We start from the raw sequence: 16,508 nt of genomic DNA, 5'->3' as shown, positions 1-16,508 counted from the left end.
CAACGATATCTGCATGTTTTTTATTAATGGTACTTCAAGATTTGAGAGGATAAAAAATGAGGCACCACAGTTAGACAAAAGCAGAAAAAACTGCTGGGAGAGACAACATCCAGAAGTTGGACAGTATCCCTGACCTCCTGTAATGGAGAAGAACCACCATAGTCAGTAGGACCTTGAGAGCATAAGAAGGGAACTGGACTCAGTCCCTTCTGAAAACTCCAATTCCCTTTTTTATTATTATATTTGTGTTTTAATTTTACACATCAGCCATGGGTTCTCCTGTCCTCCCGCCCCCTCCAGTTCCCTTCTTATGTGAGAAGATTGTGGGATGATTGCAAAACACTGTAGAAGACCTCATATAAGCCCATTGCTATTTTTGTTATCATGACTAGATATACTAATAGTACTAATTTGCCTCCTTGCTGGTTTATGAATTTCAAACTATATCCATGTCCTTTGAATGTGTGGGTAGTCCAGAGAAACTTGTAGTGGAGTGTTCATACTAAGATTCTCTGTGTTGCCTTATAAATATTCTGTATTCAGATAAATCAGAAGTATTGTTGAGACAACTCCTTGTAATATATTGGAAATAGTATTTTTAAGAAAAAATACTGTTATATTGGTAAATATTTCAGAACTAGTCTTATTTCATCTAAGGTCAATGAACATTTTAAGTATTTAATGTGTGTTAGGCCCTATAATATATGCTGGTGAAACAAACAAAAAACCAAAGGAACAAAACATCTCCAACTCCCAACAGCTAAAATGTCCTCTTAATTTTGGTATAGTTCTTTACTCTATTTAATTAAAATATTAAAATTATATATATTACTGAATTAGTAGGTCACAGGAATCTGTGATTTTAATGTTTGGAGGTTGACAGATAGTGGACCAAAGACAAAATCAACATGTCTCTTGCTTTTGTCAATAATGTTTTATTGGAACATGGACACACTCATTTACATACCACCTATACCTCTACTGATGATGCTGATTCACTGCAACAAAAACATATGTAGCCTGTCCAATCTAATGTTCTCATTGTGTGCTATCTACTAAAAGAATTTACCAACTAACATTATGGAATATGTTAAAAGAATTGCTGTTAAAAGTCTAGCCTTTACAGAAATTTGGAAGTGAAGTTGTTAAATACATTTTTATTGTGTAGGAGAAGCACATTTTTAATGGATAAATTTTGTAACGAGATATTTAAGTTTTTCCGCTTAAAACATTCAAGAAAATTCACTATTTCTATGCTGTTGAGACTGAAATAGTGTTTTGAGTCAGAATACTGATATAACAAGTTTCAAATATTTGTGATGTCAGAGAGCTGAAGAGGCCATGACATCTGAGCACACCACACTCTGTTTTACTCACGTAGCGCAGAGGACAGCTCCATCTCCCTGAGACAAACAGGGCTCTTTCTCCTCAAGTTCTGGACATTCCTTTTCACTTGCAATTGGAAACTGCTTGATGGTCCTTGTCCTTACACGAGTGCCTGTGGGGGATGTGACATCATGGCATGTTTTTGAACATGGGCTCCATTCCAACCACTCGGACACCTGGCACTCTTTGGTGATCACACAGGACTGGAAGGTCATGGGCAGTTTCTCTTGTTCGCAAAAGCTGTAACAAAGCATTCACATGTTTACTTCAGACTCACAGGCAGTTAGAAACTTTGTCATCTACACTCCAGAATAAAATCAGCTTGGACAGTTTAATTTCTAAGTGGACATGCAGTTGACAGTTTTACAGAAAATACACTAACATTTGCAAAGTGCAGTGGGCAAATAAGCCAACATTAATTATTGCCTTACCTTTTTTTTTTTTTTTTTTTTTTTTTTTTTTTGTGAGGGAATTGTTAAGCTACTCACAAGAAATAGAAAATAAAGGGAGTCAGAGAAATCAACTAAAGCTGTTTTTCACATTGATGCTTATTCATTCTAGGCTTATTTTAATTTAGAAGAGGAGAAAGCTGAAACTGTTAACATATGTTAATATCCATTCTATTTTACTGATTTAAATAAGCGTGACTGCTTAGGTTCAATATTTTTAGAATAGAAAGCATAAATTAATATGTGTCTTAGCATAATTTTATATCAGTCATGACTTACAGTGATATATGCTCATCTAAATATATGAACCTTTCTAACTTATACATTTTTAAATTTCATTTTTATGTGTCTGTGCATAAGTCTGTGAGTATATGGTGTGTGTGCAGAGTCCAGTAGAGGGTGGTTGATTTTCAGGAGCTGGAGACAGTTGTGAGTCCCTTGATGTGGATGCTGCGAACTGAATATGGGTCCTCTGGAGGAGCAGCAAGTGTTTTTAACCACTGAGACATGTCTCCAGCCTTTTTAATTAATATAAAATACTTGTGAATATCCTGATTAGACACCCAATAAATATTTTTAAAAATGTTTATCTATTTCATACATATTATAGAGACATACTCTAAAGATATCTTTAATATTTATTTTAGCAATAAAGTATGTTGAAATTCTTATCTTTTAAATTTTTCTTGAATCTGAGGCATATTGGGTTCAAAATTGTAATATCAACAAATAAAGCAAAAGATGATATTATGGATGTCAACAGCTATGGGTCCAAGTAGCTTGAGTTTTCCTGGAAATGTACTCTTCCATGGACTCTTATCCAGACTCCCAATACTGTGCAGTCACAGAAGCAGCCTATTGTGATCACAGTTATCCGGCCTGATGGGAGAAGTCACTGATCTTTCCCCCTCATTCAGTTTCCGTATTCATTTGTTCTAATTACCCGCAGAGGGAGGCAGGCATGTTTTACTCTAACAATTTACATCCTGTTGTCTTAATCTTATCACAGTGCATGTTTTTGAAAACTGTATTCCCACAATATAATTAGATCTGAAAACATCAATGTCAATTTGTTGAACTTGAAAAGCCTGAGCAGAAAATCATCTGAGAATGGATAAAAGGAAGCCTGTGAGTTAATTCTGTTTCCCTATACCAGAACAAAGCCCACCTATGCTCAAATATTACATAAGTGCTGGCATTAATGGTGTCCTTAGGTATAACACCACTGAATTTTCTTTGCGACAAAGAGCTTTTCATCCTCATGTTGAGAATTACTTCTGAGAATCAGGAAAAAATAAATAACAAAATGTTTCCTATAACCCCATTTTTACAAAATGTACACAATTCATTTCCTCTTAAATTTATTGCCTTTCTTGATACTACTTTCCTCTACATTTGGCATGTTTTGTACTCCAGGTAATACTCAAAAAGTTCTTAGTCCATGTACAGGTGAAAGATAAGTAATCTATTTTAATATTTTCTAGATAATTTGACCATTGGTGTACTGCCTATTAGGACAGTTACCTTGGTTACCTGATGAGAACTGACATGTCAGCTATATTACTGTCACATTCCTTCATGATAAAATGAGCCCTTTTAGTTAAATTCATTTGATTTTTGGAAATATGAATACCTTGTAGGCAGACACAGCACTGGCACTCAGAGCAGACAAACTTGTATGGATAGTTTAGCGGCTAAGACTATGAGATTTTTTTTTTTTTTTTTTGGTTTTTCGAGACAGGGTTTCTCTGTGTAGTTTTGTGCCTTTCCTGGAACTCGCTTTGTAGACGAGGCTGGCCTCAAACTCACAGAGATCCGCCTGGCTCTGCCTCCTGAGTGCTGGGATTAAAGGCGTGCGCCATCACCGTGCCTCTAGATTCTTTCAAGAGATACTGGCTCCAGGATTCCATGAAGCTATTGATTTATCTCCCATACCTACCTGATATGAGAGTAAGAGAATATACATCCACATATATTATACATCCACATAATAAGATATTCCTATATCTTGGTTTTGGATGCCATCCTACCAGATAAGGAAAGTGACAATTATGATAGGTCTGTTTCCTGTTTCATACTTTCTCAGTAGATTTAAAACACTTGCTGTTGATGGTACTATTGTTAGTATTGTTGGTTTGAAAACTTTGGAAAGCCTAAGTTTAATACTGAACTCATATACTTGACTTGATGTTTCATTATCCCTCTATGGGTCTCACTGTTAATTTCATTTTATATTGAAGCATCCTGACAGAGGTTAGGGACCTTGCTGAAGAGTTTGCCAGTTCTAAATTGTGGTATGTAAGTTGAGCTTAGATTTTTCTGAAACCAGAGCTCATTTCTCAGCCATCCTTTTCTTAGTCACTTCTTATAGCTTTAACTAGCTCTAAATCATAAGGTTTTTGCAGTTACTGCTTTAGCTGAGGAATATGCTGAAGTTGAACTGTGAAAAAGCTGGCACCAGTGCTTCAAAACCTACATTTTGTGCCAATTATATGCTTCACAAGTGTTGTGTTTGCCATACAGGGCTTAGTAGTAATTATTAAAATCACAAACAAGTACATTTTTTTCCCAAAGCCATGGTCACACTGAGGATAATAGTTAAACTCAGTCGATCTCAAAAAATGAAACAAAATAAAACACACATAGACACAGACACAGACAAACACACACACACACACACACACACACACACACACACACACACACAAAAGAAAAAAATGAGGCATGATTGTTTGAAAAGGAGGTATAGAGAGAAGGGTGGAGGAGGTGTGGCTAATAAGTAGGAGGGAGAGTAGAGAATATGGGTTACAGTAATCACAATATCTGAATGTACTTTATATATGCATGAATTTGTCAAAGAACCAATCGATTAAAGATCTATCACAAGTTAAAAACAGTTTTCTAATAGATGTTAATTTTCAATGTTATGTCTCAAATGAGGAAGGTTATATGAATACAAACACAAGGATGATCAAATTGTAATTGCATGCTTCTGTGTGGGGCACATACAACATACATTTATGTGTGTGTATTTCTGTGTGATTTTCTATTCTGCTTCAAGTTTTCAAAAATACAGATGAAGAAACTGTGACACTGGGATTTAGAAACAAAAAGGCAAGATGATAGTAATTAAGTTGGAACAAGAAGTGTATGATGGGAGGCATAGAAGGTCATTTCAAGTGGTGCAATACTATGATGGATGTTAACTATGTGTTAGAAGTTTTCAGACAGAGATAAAGCTAATCTGTGATGAAATGACATATTGGACAATAGAAAATGGACTTTTTTTCTTGGCCTAGAGGAATAGAGGGTTGGTAATAAGTAGTAAAAATAAGAAAAACACATTACAAGCTTCGCCTACATATCCAGATATTATGCGGAGAGAGACTCTAAATTGGAGATCTCCTTTGGGTCCTTCCCCTTGGAGATCTTCTAACCCTGTTAGAAGAAGAGGAGGGAGGAAAGACTATAGGAATCAGAGGGAATGGAGGACATCAGGAGAACATGGCCCCTGAATCAACTAACATGGGGCATGCAAGGTCTTCACCCTGTCCTCTGCATATATGTATGACTGTTAATGTGGTGTTTTTGTGGGACTTTTAACTGGGAGTGGGTATGTCTCTGACACTTTTACCTGCCCGTGAGACTCTTTTTCTCCTATTGAGTTGCCTCGTCCAGCCTCAGTATGAGGGCTTTTGCCTTGTCTTATTGTATCCTGGTTTATTATGGTGTTGGCTGTTGTCTTTTGGAAGCCAGCTCTTTTATGAAGAGGAAATGTAGAGGAAGTGGATGTGGGGATGGGGAAAGGTGGGAGGATAGCTGGGAGGAGGAGAGGGAGGGGAAACTGTGGTTGGAATGTATTGTATAAGAGACTGTTGTATTTTAAAAACAATGGGAAGGAGTCACACCATACAATAGGGCCCACATGGGATGTTTATTGAGGAGAGGGGAGAGGAGGGGGAGAGACTAGTCCCTGGGGATAAGAGTGAAGAAAGAGAAAGAGAAAGAGACAGGAGGTGGGCAAGGCCATCTTTATAAGAAGACCTAGTGAATGCACAAAGTGGGGGGCTCTTAGTGGTTGCCGCTGAGGATGTATTCTGTCAGGACCTGAAGGGCAGGTCAGTACAGATGCCTAAATGCTAACAGAGAAGAATCAATTTTAAGAAAAAAGCTTTGCTTACATACAGGTACTCATAAACGTGCACTGGACTCTAACCAGGAGGGTAGGGTAATATAGGGAAAAGGGGAGATGGAGAGATAAATAATGCTAAGAATCCTTGAAAAGCCATAGAGAGACATTGTTTTATGCTTATTTAAAACCTATTATACACACACACACACACACACACACACACACACATAATACATACATACATACACACATACATATATATTGAATGAAGTTGCAGCACATAGAATGATGGGACTCCACCCAAGAACCATAGAGCATTTAATGAGAACCCTGGTACCAGACATGGGAAACCTCCTGTTGATGTTGTTTTTGCTCTTTTGCAGGGCCTGGCACCTAGCTCCCAAACTTTTCTTAATTTAAATTTTCCTATCTGCCTTTTGCCTCTGGGCTTTTCCCATTCACTTACTTCTGTAAATCTTACTCTTACTCCATGGCTTGCTGTGCAGCTGGGTGGTTAGCCCCTGGAGTCTTCCTTTTTTCCTCCCAGATTTCTCCTTCTATATATTCTTTCTGCCTGCCAACACTGCCTATCCTTTCTCCTGCCTTGCTATTGGCCATTCAGCTCTTTATTAGACCATCAGGTGTTTTACACAGGCATGGTAACACAGCTTCACAGAGTTAAGCAAATGTAACATAAACAAAAGTAACACACCTTAAAATAATATTCTACAACAACATACTGTGAGGTTTGATAGGAGAAATACAAAAATCTTTCAAAATAAAAGTGGATATTGCTATTGGTCTCAATTTACCTCCAAAATATAAAAGTAAGACTGTATTGCTGACGGTGCCTGGACAGGGTAAATGGAATGACTGATATGAAAGTGACTTGGAATGCCTCCTTGAGGACCTTTTCTCACAGCATTGGAGGTACTATGCAGTTGCCAAGGGAAAGAAGCAATTGCCAGTCCTATCCAGCATAAATTCTATACAATTCATCAACAACTGGACTTGCAAGATATCCAAAACAGTGAAAGGGTGGCACTTGTATTTTGGGGTAACAGGAGTTTTCTAATCAGACCTAAGACATGCTTAAGAGGAGGGAATTCATGTTGGATACTATCAACAGAGCCAGTTACTCATGGCTGGAGAATCCATAGACCACAAAGGAGAATCTGCTGCTGCTGCATTCCTAAAACGATGTCACTTCAGCTTCCTAAATGCCTCTCCTTATACTCAAGGCAAGTTTAGCTCTCACCCCTCATTAAAGAAGCTTCTTTTTTTCAACTATGCAGACTATTACAGAAATCCTACAACTCTTCAAAATGTATAGAATAGTGACTATAGGCTGTCTAGCCCCAAACAATGTATCTGCAATGCTATTCCTATACTCATGGCTTCCAGAAAACCACAAAAGAGTGGGTAGAATGATTGTAAAAGTCAGAAAATCAAAGCAGCTGCTGTGAGATAGTATCCCCCAGACCTGAAGGGAAAAATTCATCCATGAAATCTCCACAATATAATTGTTTGGACAAGACCAGCATAATGAAAACACCAGTTGATATGTCAAGATTGCCAAGAGGAATCCACATGGTCCCACTCCTAGATGAAGAGCTACAGGTGATCAATGGCTGCTGAGAAAGTACTAGTTTCCTTTAGGGACTATATTCCCCATTGGTTATTCCATCCAGTATGTCATATATGCATGCGTAATATATATGAAGAGATTTTGAATTTGAGAGGAAAAGGCAAGGTTCTGGCAAGAGTTGGATGAGTAGAAAGGAATGGGAATGATATAGATGTAGAGCTCATATATGAGTTTCTCAATATTGGTTTTATTTTTGAAAAATATAAATGACCTCCTATGGGTGAAGATTCCATTAAAATATATGGAACAAAAATAGTTATTTGGGTTTCATGTAATACCAAGCAGCAAGGCGGAAGAATTAAACACAATATAAGACTGAAGATAGTGGCTATCACAATGATTAGTATTCATAATAAATATATTTAATACTTACTGTCTGCCAGATAATTTTCTAACATTTATGTGTGGGAACTGCATAAAACAGGAAATAATTTTATGCTCAGAAAAACATTATGAGGAAATAGTTATTAGTTCAACGTGGTTACATCTGAGTAAGCTGGGGATAAGGGGATTGGAAGGCTTTTGTTTTCTTTTCTGTTTTCCCCGACACTCCTGAGTACTTTCTTAGCAAGCAGTCAAGCCAAGAGATGTGAAAAATGGGGTTGTCTATCACTGAGTGTCTACATCAAATCCTGTACTACACTGAGGTTTCCTATAACATGCCTATGGTCCTCCAAACTACTCTGTAAGGGAGGTTTCCTTACTATTGTTTGCTTGTCTGTCTATGAGCTAGCTCTCTAATTATCAATCTACCTGTCCTCTATTTTTAAGAGTTATTTGTAGGAATTTATAAATAGATTGTTGTTTTAAAAGAATGCTTCAAAAAGAGCTAGGAAGATAGCTTAGTCTGTAATTTGCTTGCCTTGAAAGAATGAGGATCTGAATTTTATCCACATAACCCAAGGTTCTTAAAATGTCAGACATGGTGGCACATACTTGTAATTCCCCATACATGGGGAGGCCATGATCAGAATATCTGAGGTACTAGCTGGCCACCCAGCCTAACCTATTTGGCAAGTTTCAGGACACTGAGAGATACTTTAGAAAAAGGTAGATGGCAACTGAGGAATGAGGAATGACACATGAGGTTTTTCCTCAAAACTCCACATTCACATATGTGTATGTATGCATATACACATGTGCACCTGCACACATATGAATTTACATTCATATACACAGTGAAAATACAACTCATGTCTGTTCCCAGGAAGTAGTGTGTTGGATGTAAGAGAAGTCACTGTTCTTATCAAGTTCCTGAGCAGAGTAGAAAGAGGTATTGCCTGTGTTTCTAGGAAGCACAGTGCTTTTATTCTGAGCTGCCAAATAAACACACATATGCACCTGCACACGTATGAATTTACATCCAGAATTTCAGTCATTAAGACTTTCTTTAATACCAGTATCTCTTACAAAACCTGCATATCTTTCCCTAGAAGATTCACTTGGGTGCAATTTATTTTATAAATGAGATAATAGAGTCTTCCTGTCTCCTTTATACCATACAGCTAGAAAGTAGCAGGGTACCGATGCAGATAGGTCTTTCTGATGATGGCATTTATGAGGGTGTCAGATATGGCAGCACACAATGAAACTATTATGAATTATGAAAGAAGGGAAAGTAGAAACTCTTTGACCCGGTGGACAGCAGTAGCCCAAAGGAGGGAAGTAGTCATTGACATCTTAGAAGCTTTTAGTTTTGAGTCTGGCCAATGGGTCAATTATGAAAGCACAACTTAGAAGAACCCGATTTCTAGCAACTCATAAATAACCTCAGCATTCATGTCTTTATTTGGTGTAGATTATTCAAAGATGCATCCAGTAAGAAGTCTTACCTGAGGACCAGGGTGTTGCTGAAAGTCTTGAATGACATATACACATTATGTAAGTATAAATCACAAACTCACAGCCAAAGTCGCAGTGACGGAGGAGGGCTCACACAGCTGGGCTCATTTTAGATCTGTTCCTTTAACACATTGCCTTACAGGTGAACGAGGCGGCTCCATAAACACTAAGGTTTAGTTGTATTATTTCGTGATTATTAGTGAGGCTAAATTGAGTCACACGATCATTCATGTGACTAGATTATTCATCTTCTACACCCAGTCATTGGCTGCTTCATCCTGGCCAGAAAAAGCTGACATCATGAGGCTCAGAGGATAAATACATTTTGGTTCCTTATGTTTTACAAGAGTGTGCCCCTGTGGGAAGTGAGGATATGGATAAGTGATGCTTGTTTTTTTTTTTTTTTTTTTTTTATACAAGGATGCTACAGTCACTGTAACAGCTTCTTTGTCCTTTATATGGTTTTCTTAGGAGATGTACTGAGTAGACAGCGAGTACTGAGTAGAACAAAACCCCGGCTTTGAGAGAGAAGCAGATGTTACTCACTACACCTTTTATTGGAGAGTGGAACCAGATAAATAGTGGAAAATGACATTCAAGCTAGTATTTGTGTTAAACTACTTCCTCCAGCATAACTTAGAAGAACCAGTTTTCTAACATCATACTTCCTATGAAGAAGATAATCTCGTCAGGAACTGTCTGGAGGAGGGAAAATTCATGATATGCTTGGAGACTTTCTAAGAATCATCTTCATCACTGAGAGCCTCAGAATTTGCTTAGAGGCAAAGGAGGTGGCAGGTAGGAGATGGAGAACCAGTCCAGGCTGCTTTCCTTCTACAGTCAGTGAGGAGAATGGACAGAACCTCAGACTTCTGGAGAACCCAGATAAGAGTTCAGTTCATCAGCTGATGACCTGAGAAAGCAACAGAGACTTTCCTCAATCTGAAAAATGCTATAATCACGTTATTTAATCTTTTTAAATTCATGTTATACTCTGTTAGAAATAGAAGCAATTTAAATCTTTGCAACAAAACGACTTTTAGTTGGGCGGCAATGGTGCTCAACTTTAATCCCAACATTTTGGAGTCAGAGCCAGGCGGATTTCTGTGTGTTTGAGGCTAGCCTGCTCTACAGAGTGAGATTCAGGACTGGCACCAAAACCACACAGGGAAACCCTGTCTTAAAAAATAAACAACAACAACAACAAAACAACTCTGTAGCCCATGTAGTGATGATGGTGCTCAAGAAAACTACCTTCTTCTGAAGGTTGCACATTAAGCTTTCTGAAGTGACATTGCCATTCTTTATCTTAAACAGCAACCTCCAACACTCATTTCCTTAAGATCAGGTTCCAACATTCCCATATGGTAACAAAAGCTCTTGAAAATCTGTCATCATTTCCATTGCTTTCTCAGGTCATCAGCTGATGAACTGAACTCTTATCTGGGTTCTCCAGAAGTCTGAGGTTCTGTCCATTCTCCTCACTGACTATAGATAGAAAGCAGCCTGGACTGGTTCTCCATCTCCTACCTGCCACCTCCTTTGCCTCTAAGCAAATTCTGAGGCTCTCAATGATGAAGATGATTCTTAGACAGTCTCCAAGCATATCATGAATTTTCCCTCCTCCAGACAGTTCCGGACGAGATTATCTTCTTCATAGGAAGTATGATGTTAGAAAACTGGTTCTTCTAAGTTATGCTGTAGTTACATATACAGAACTAACAGACTGCAAACTTGGTATCATGAGCTACTGTCAAACAAACAATTGAACAAACAAACAAAAACATATGCCCTTAGGCTGAGAGGATAGCGAAGCAAATACATGACTTTTGGAATAATCACGAGGACAAGGACCTGAGTTCAAATCTTCAAGATTCATGTAAAAACAGGAGTGGTAGTACATGTTTATAATTTTAGTGCTTGTGCAGCAAGATGAGAGATGAATTCAAAAGAATCCCAGGAGCTCATGGGCCAGACAGCCTGGCATGTGCAGAAGAATAACAATGAAGAGACCTGGCCTCAACTAAGAAACATAGAAGGTGAGGACTGAGGTTGTCCTCTGACCACCAAACACATGATACATCATAGGTAAACCCACACTCACACATATGAACATGAATGTACACACACACACACACACACACACATACACACAAATATACATTTTGCACAAACATATATAAAAAGGCTCTATACAAGTAAGCAGACTATATTTAGTCAGACAGTTATCTGTGAATGCTATTTGAAGACTCTGCTCTAAAATTACTTTTATTTCTCTCTCGTTCTCTCCCTTTCTCTGCCTCCCTCCCTCCTCTTTATGTCTATAGATCTGAATATAGCAAAAGTATTTTATATTGTATTTGCTAGTATTGAGAAAATAGGATAAAGGAGGCTATGGTCTAATGTTAGATGACATCACACGGCTAGAACTCTGGCATTGGCAATCTATAGATCTGTAAGTGGAAGCTGTTGCTGTGGCCTAGTGTAATGTAGAGTTTGCTCCTCTATTTAGGCTGTGGACAGACACCATTGCCTCTAAATGTGATCTTGTTACACATGTGAATCCTAAGATTCTTTCTAAACAACCAAACTAGAATCTGAACTTTAACAAAATCCTCATGAGATCTACTTGGGCAGTGAAGTTTTAGAATCAACAGAGATGATTCCCCTATACCTCAAACATAAGCCAGCCAGCATTTGTACCTGGCAAATGAATCCGTATCAAGGCAACTGTTCTTATAAACAGTAGAATCTTAGTAGATCTCACAAAGAATAAGAATTTGTTAGCAGATGGGCAATTAACCAAAATCTTTTAAGAATCTTGAGCAGAAAGCTAAGTAAGCACAGTTTTCCTAGCAACTTTCAGCACTGAGAATGGCACTGGCATTTCTCTGGTTTGAGATTTTCTTTGCCTACAGGAAGGTCTGCTGTTTCTGGCACCAGCTGTTCCATGAAATGTATGTGCTGCCTCTTTTGACTGCCCTTAGCTCAGAAGCCAAGCCCAGCACTAGCATGTGTAGCTGCTGGACTCTAAATCACTTTCAAGACACCTGGCTGCAAGTGCCTTTGGGAAACATCAGCTTTATTTTTCAGATTTCACAGTGCAGAAATTCCATTAGAGTGTTGGTACCCAAAATGTGTGCCATATAGGAAAGCAAGAGATTTTTACAGGTTTTCTGTATCAGTTAAAAACAGGCACGAAGGCTGTTTTGTGGAAATTAAAAGCCCCCCTCACCCACCCATTGCATATTCAGTGGACTCAGCTGAAGAAGAATGTCTAGTATGTTGACAGTGGCATGAGCTACATAATGGACAGGGTAGACACAGTAGGACCATGTTATTTTGTCAGTCAGAAATAAAACAAAAATAAAATCTCAAACTCTGACCCTTCCACTAAGGTACCTTGAGAAGTTCTTAACTGTAGAAGTTGGATCATATTCAAGCCAACCCATATGTAGCACCCTTCCTAAACCAGATAATTTTTTACTCTTTGAGAATTATTGTACTGTTAGGAGTCTATATAGTTGTTAGTAATCATGAATCATTTTGACATTTAGGGATATGTTATCTATAAACAATATGGCAGTATGGCAATTTTAACCTCTTGTAGACTTAGTCTATAGCAAGCACTTAAAATATTCTTATTCCTCTGTGCTGTGGTGGCACACACCTTTAATCCCAGCACTTGAGAGGCAGAGGTGGATCTTTGTGAGTTGGAGGCCAACCTGGTCTACAGTGCAAGTTCCAGGAGAGCCAAAGGCTAGAAACCCTTTTTTAAAAAACCAAAACCAACAAACAATTAAATAAAAATTCTTACCCCATTAAACAACAAGTTTTCCTTCTGTAAAGATGTAAGTAAATCCAATGGCATTTCTTAGTTCACTAGGGGGCTTTCCTGAGGATGATGATGATGATGATGATGATGATGAAATTTTATTCATTTTACATACCAAACACAGATTCCCCTGTCCTCCTTCCTCCTGCCCCTCCCCCTGCCTTCTCCTCCAACTCACCCCCCATTCCCACATCCTCCAAGGCAAAGTCTCCCATGGGGAGTCAGCAGAGTCTGGTACATTCAGTTGAAGCAGGTGAGGAACCCCTATGGTACTAGACTAGGCCCTCTGGATAGGCGAGACAGTTGTTTAGCTTAAACTGTTTAGGGGGACCCCAGGCAGTGGAATCAGAACCCATCCCTAGTGCATGAGCCAGCTTTTGGAGCCCAGTGCCTATGGTGAGTCACTTTGTGCAGCCTTGGTGCAGGGAGGAGGGGCTTGGACCTGCTACTAGGGGGGTTTCTATCGAGGAGAAATTATATGTAACTACTGCATAATACTCCCAAACCTTCCCAATATGTGCAATGTGACCAAATACAATTTTGTCTGAGTATGTTAAAAAAATCAATCAATTTGTGTTACACAAAATGCCTAGGCTTGAATACTTTGTTGTATCAGAATGATCATTGATGCTATCCCATGAAATGTCTTGTCCTAAGAATGAAAGTACTTCCTTTATCTTTGGCCAGCAAAGTATTAAAGGTAGGGAAAAGAAAAGATGCTGATATGCATTTGTAGGTGGATGTGCTTGTCTTTTGTACCAGGATTGGCAGTTGGCAGTTATATCTGCATCCCCATCTCTTAAGCTTATAGCTGTAGATTTCAAAATTAAACTCAGAGATTTTATGCTGTGGATATCGCTCTGTGTAAATAAAGTTCTGATTGGCCAGTGGCCAGGTCCTGACCTGCAGTGTGGCAAGAATGAGGAGTCTACAAGCGGCACTTTGCTCTGCTGCATGGCGAACTTAGCCTTTGCTAGTTAAAAAAAAAAGTTTCTGGGCTATGCGCTGCTTTGATAGAACTGCTTCTGATAGTTGATGGTACACATGGCTCCAGACCCAGAGCTGGTGGTAAACTGTACCACCGCCATGTTGGAAAGCTGAGGTGGGTGGAGCCAGCAGCCACAGTGGTATTGGTGTTTCAGTCTTACAAAGATGGATATTACACAGAGAATCTGATTTGTCTTGTCTTTGGGATTTTTAATTACAAAAAAAGATTTGATCATAAAAGCTGTTGAGTTAAACAAATATGCAAATTTTAAAGGTACTTTGACTTCAAAATTTGGATATAAGGATATGTTACTTTGGAAAAGAGTCTCTGCTTTTGTTTCCACAGAAAGCCAGAGGCTATGGATTTCTTCCATATTAAGATACATCAGGTTTGATCAGCCAAGACCACCTGAAAGGTCTCTGATGAGACCATAGCCCAGATGATCCAACATCCAGAATAGTTTCAAGGCAACTGGCTCAGAGGTTCACCCTAATGGACTACTCCATAATCCTAAAATTTTCTTTGTGTCCCCATAAGATACAGAGCCCCCCTCCAGCAGGAAGTAGTAAGAAAAACTACGCCCAAATTCCCAGCTGGCTTTGGAGATGGAATTGGCTCACTCCTTCTCTAAACCCAAGCACATTGTTAAAAGAAAAGGTTAAGAGCTTCTTGTGTCCCAAATCAGAAGAGCTCTCTGATGTGGGACAGAGAAAAACCACTATTTTATTTAAAACAGGTTGATTATAAATACAATCTCTTTCTAAAGATAAAAAGGGAATATGATATAGATACAATAGGATGAAAGGGTAGATTAATGAACTTACTTCTAAAAGAGCAACAACTCATTTAAAATGTTTTACATTGGTATAGATTTTAGTCTATTGATACAAACTTAAAGTTAATTTTGTTATACTGTGTGTGTATTTCTACTCTTGTTTAAGGTATTATGTTTGTACAGCTCATTTTAAATTGAAATGGATAATTAAAAATAGATTAATAATTAGTCATACTTGTAGCCATGTTAGTTAAGTCTTCTAGATATACAGAGAGATATTTCAGATAGACAGGTAATCCTCAAACACTTCAAAGGTCTACAGAATATGGAACTTAAAATATTTTTAAAATTTAGACTTTCTAGACAGTGAGACATGTCTGCTCCTGGCAGCACCAATTTACTTCAGAGAGGAGGATGGGCGTTGAAGACACTTCATATGGAGTTTATCTTCACCTTGGCAAAAATAGCCATTTGGGCAAGAAATTGTTCTTGCCTGGACTGCTTGATCAACTGGACATGCAGGACCCATGGAAAGGTGACCACTAAACTTTGCTTGACAAAATGGTCCTTCAGGTTCCTGCTTCGAAGAGGAAACTGCCAGACATTCTACAAGACACTGAGAGAAGTGACTGAGAGACTGTAGCCCTGTGGGCTGAAGACAAATGCCCCAACTTTACAAAGGAACATTAGGTGACTGTCCAGGCTGCCAGCTGTCTCTGTCTACTCTTGCAAGACTCCCAAAAAATGCTTGCATCCTTCTCCCAGTTCTCAGGTAATATTATATCCTTCTGAGGTCTTTGATGTGGTTGAAGGCTAGATAGTTATAATTTCCTCGGTTATGATAAAAGATGAGTTAGATATAAAACCTTAGACTCACAAATATAAGATAGATAGGATATCTTCTTTAATATTGTAACTGTAATTCTTGCTTAATAATTGTTTTGTTATATGTAATTGTACTATGTAAAAGTTAAAACCTTCCTAAAAAAAAAAAAAAAAAGAAAAAAGAAAAGGGGAAGTGCTGTGGATATCGCTCTGTGTAAATAAAGTTCTGATTGGCCAGTGGCCAGGCAGGAAGTATAGGCGGGACAAGAGAAAAGAGAATTCTGGGAAGTAGAAGGCTGGAGAGAGACACCGCCAACCGCTGCCATGAAAAGCAACATGTAAAGACACTGGTAAGCCACAAGCCATGTGACAAAGTATAGACTAACAGAAATGGGTTAATTTAAGATAAAAGAAGTAGATAACAAGAAGCCTGCCACAACCATACAGTTTCTAAACAATGTAAGTTTCTGTGTGCTATCTTGGTTGGGTCTGAGCGACTGTGGGACTGGCAGGTAAGAGAGATTTGTCCTGACTGGGCCAGGAAGGAAAACTCTAACTACGATTTTATGCTAGAATACAATGCTAATAAGGCATGCATGTTTTTCCTACTAGGCTTTTTCAATACTAT

At 38.4% G+C, this 16,508-nt stretch overlaps 1 protein-coding gene across 2 annotated transcripts in view; it reads right to left on the bottom strand.

Annotated features, from left to right (window-relative positions):
* The window catches only part of Thsd7a (thrombospondin type 1 domain containing 7A), a 406,340-nt gene that overhangs the window by 179,430 nt on the left and 210,402 nt on the right, over positions 1–16,508 (bottom strand). For both annotated transcript variants that reach the window (XM_036180854.1, XM_036180853.1), the window contains exon 3: positions 1,378–1,626. In XM_036180854.1, coding sequence (XP_036036747.1) covers positions 1,378–1,626 — 249 coding nt within the window. The remainder of the gene's footprint in view (positions 1–1,377; positions 1,627–16,508) is intronic.

Source organism: Onychomys torridus, chromosome 3 (genome assembly GCF_903995425.1).
Source record: "Onychomys torridus chromosome 3, mOncTor1.1, whole genome shotgun sequence".
Classification (NCBI taxonomy): domain Eukaryota; kingdom Metazoa; phylum Chordata; class Mammalia; order Rodentia; family Cricetidae; genus Onychomys; species Onychomys torridus.
Note: the sequence above shows the minus strand (reverse complement) of the source record. Positions and strands in the feature narration are given on the sequence as shown.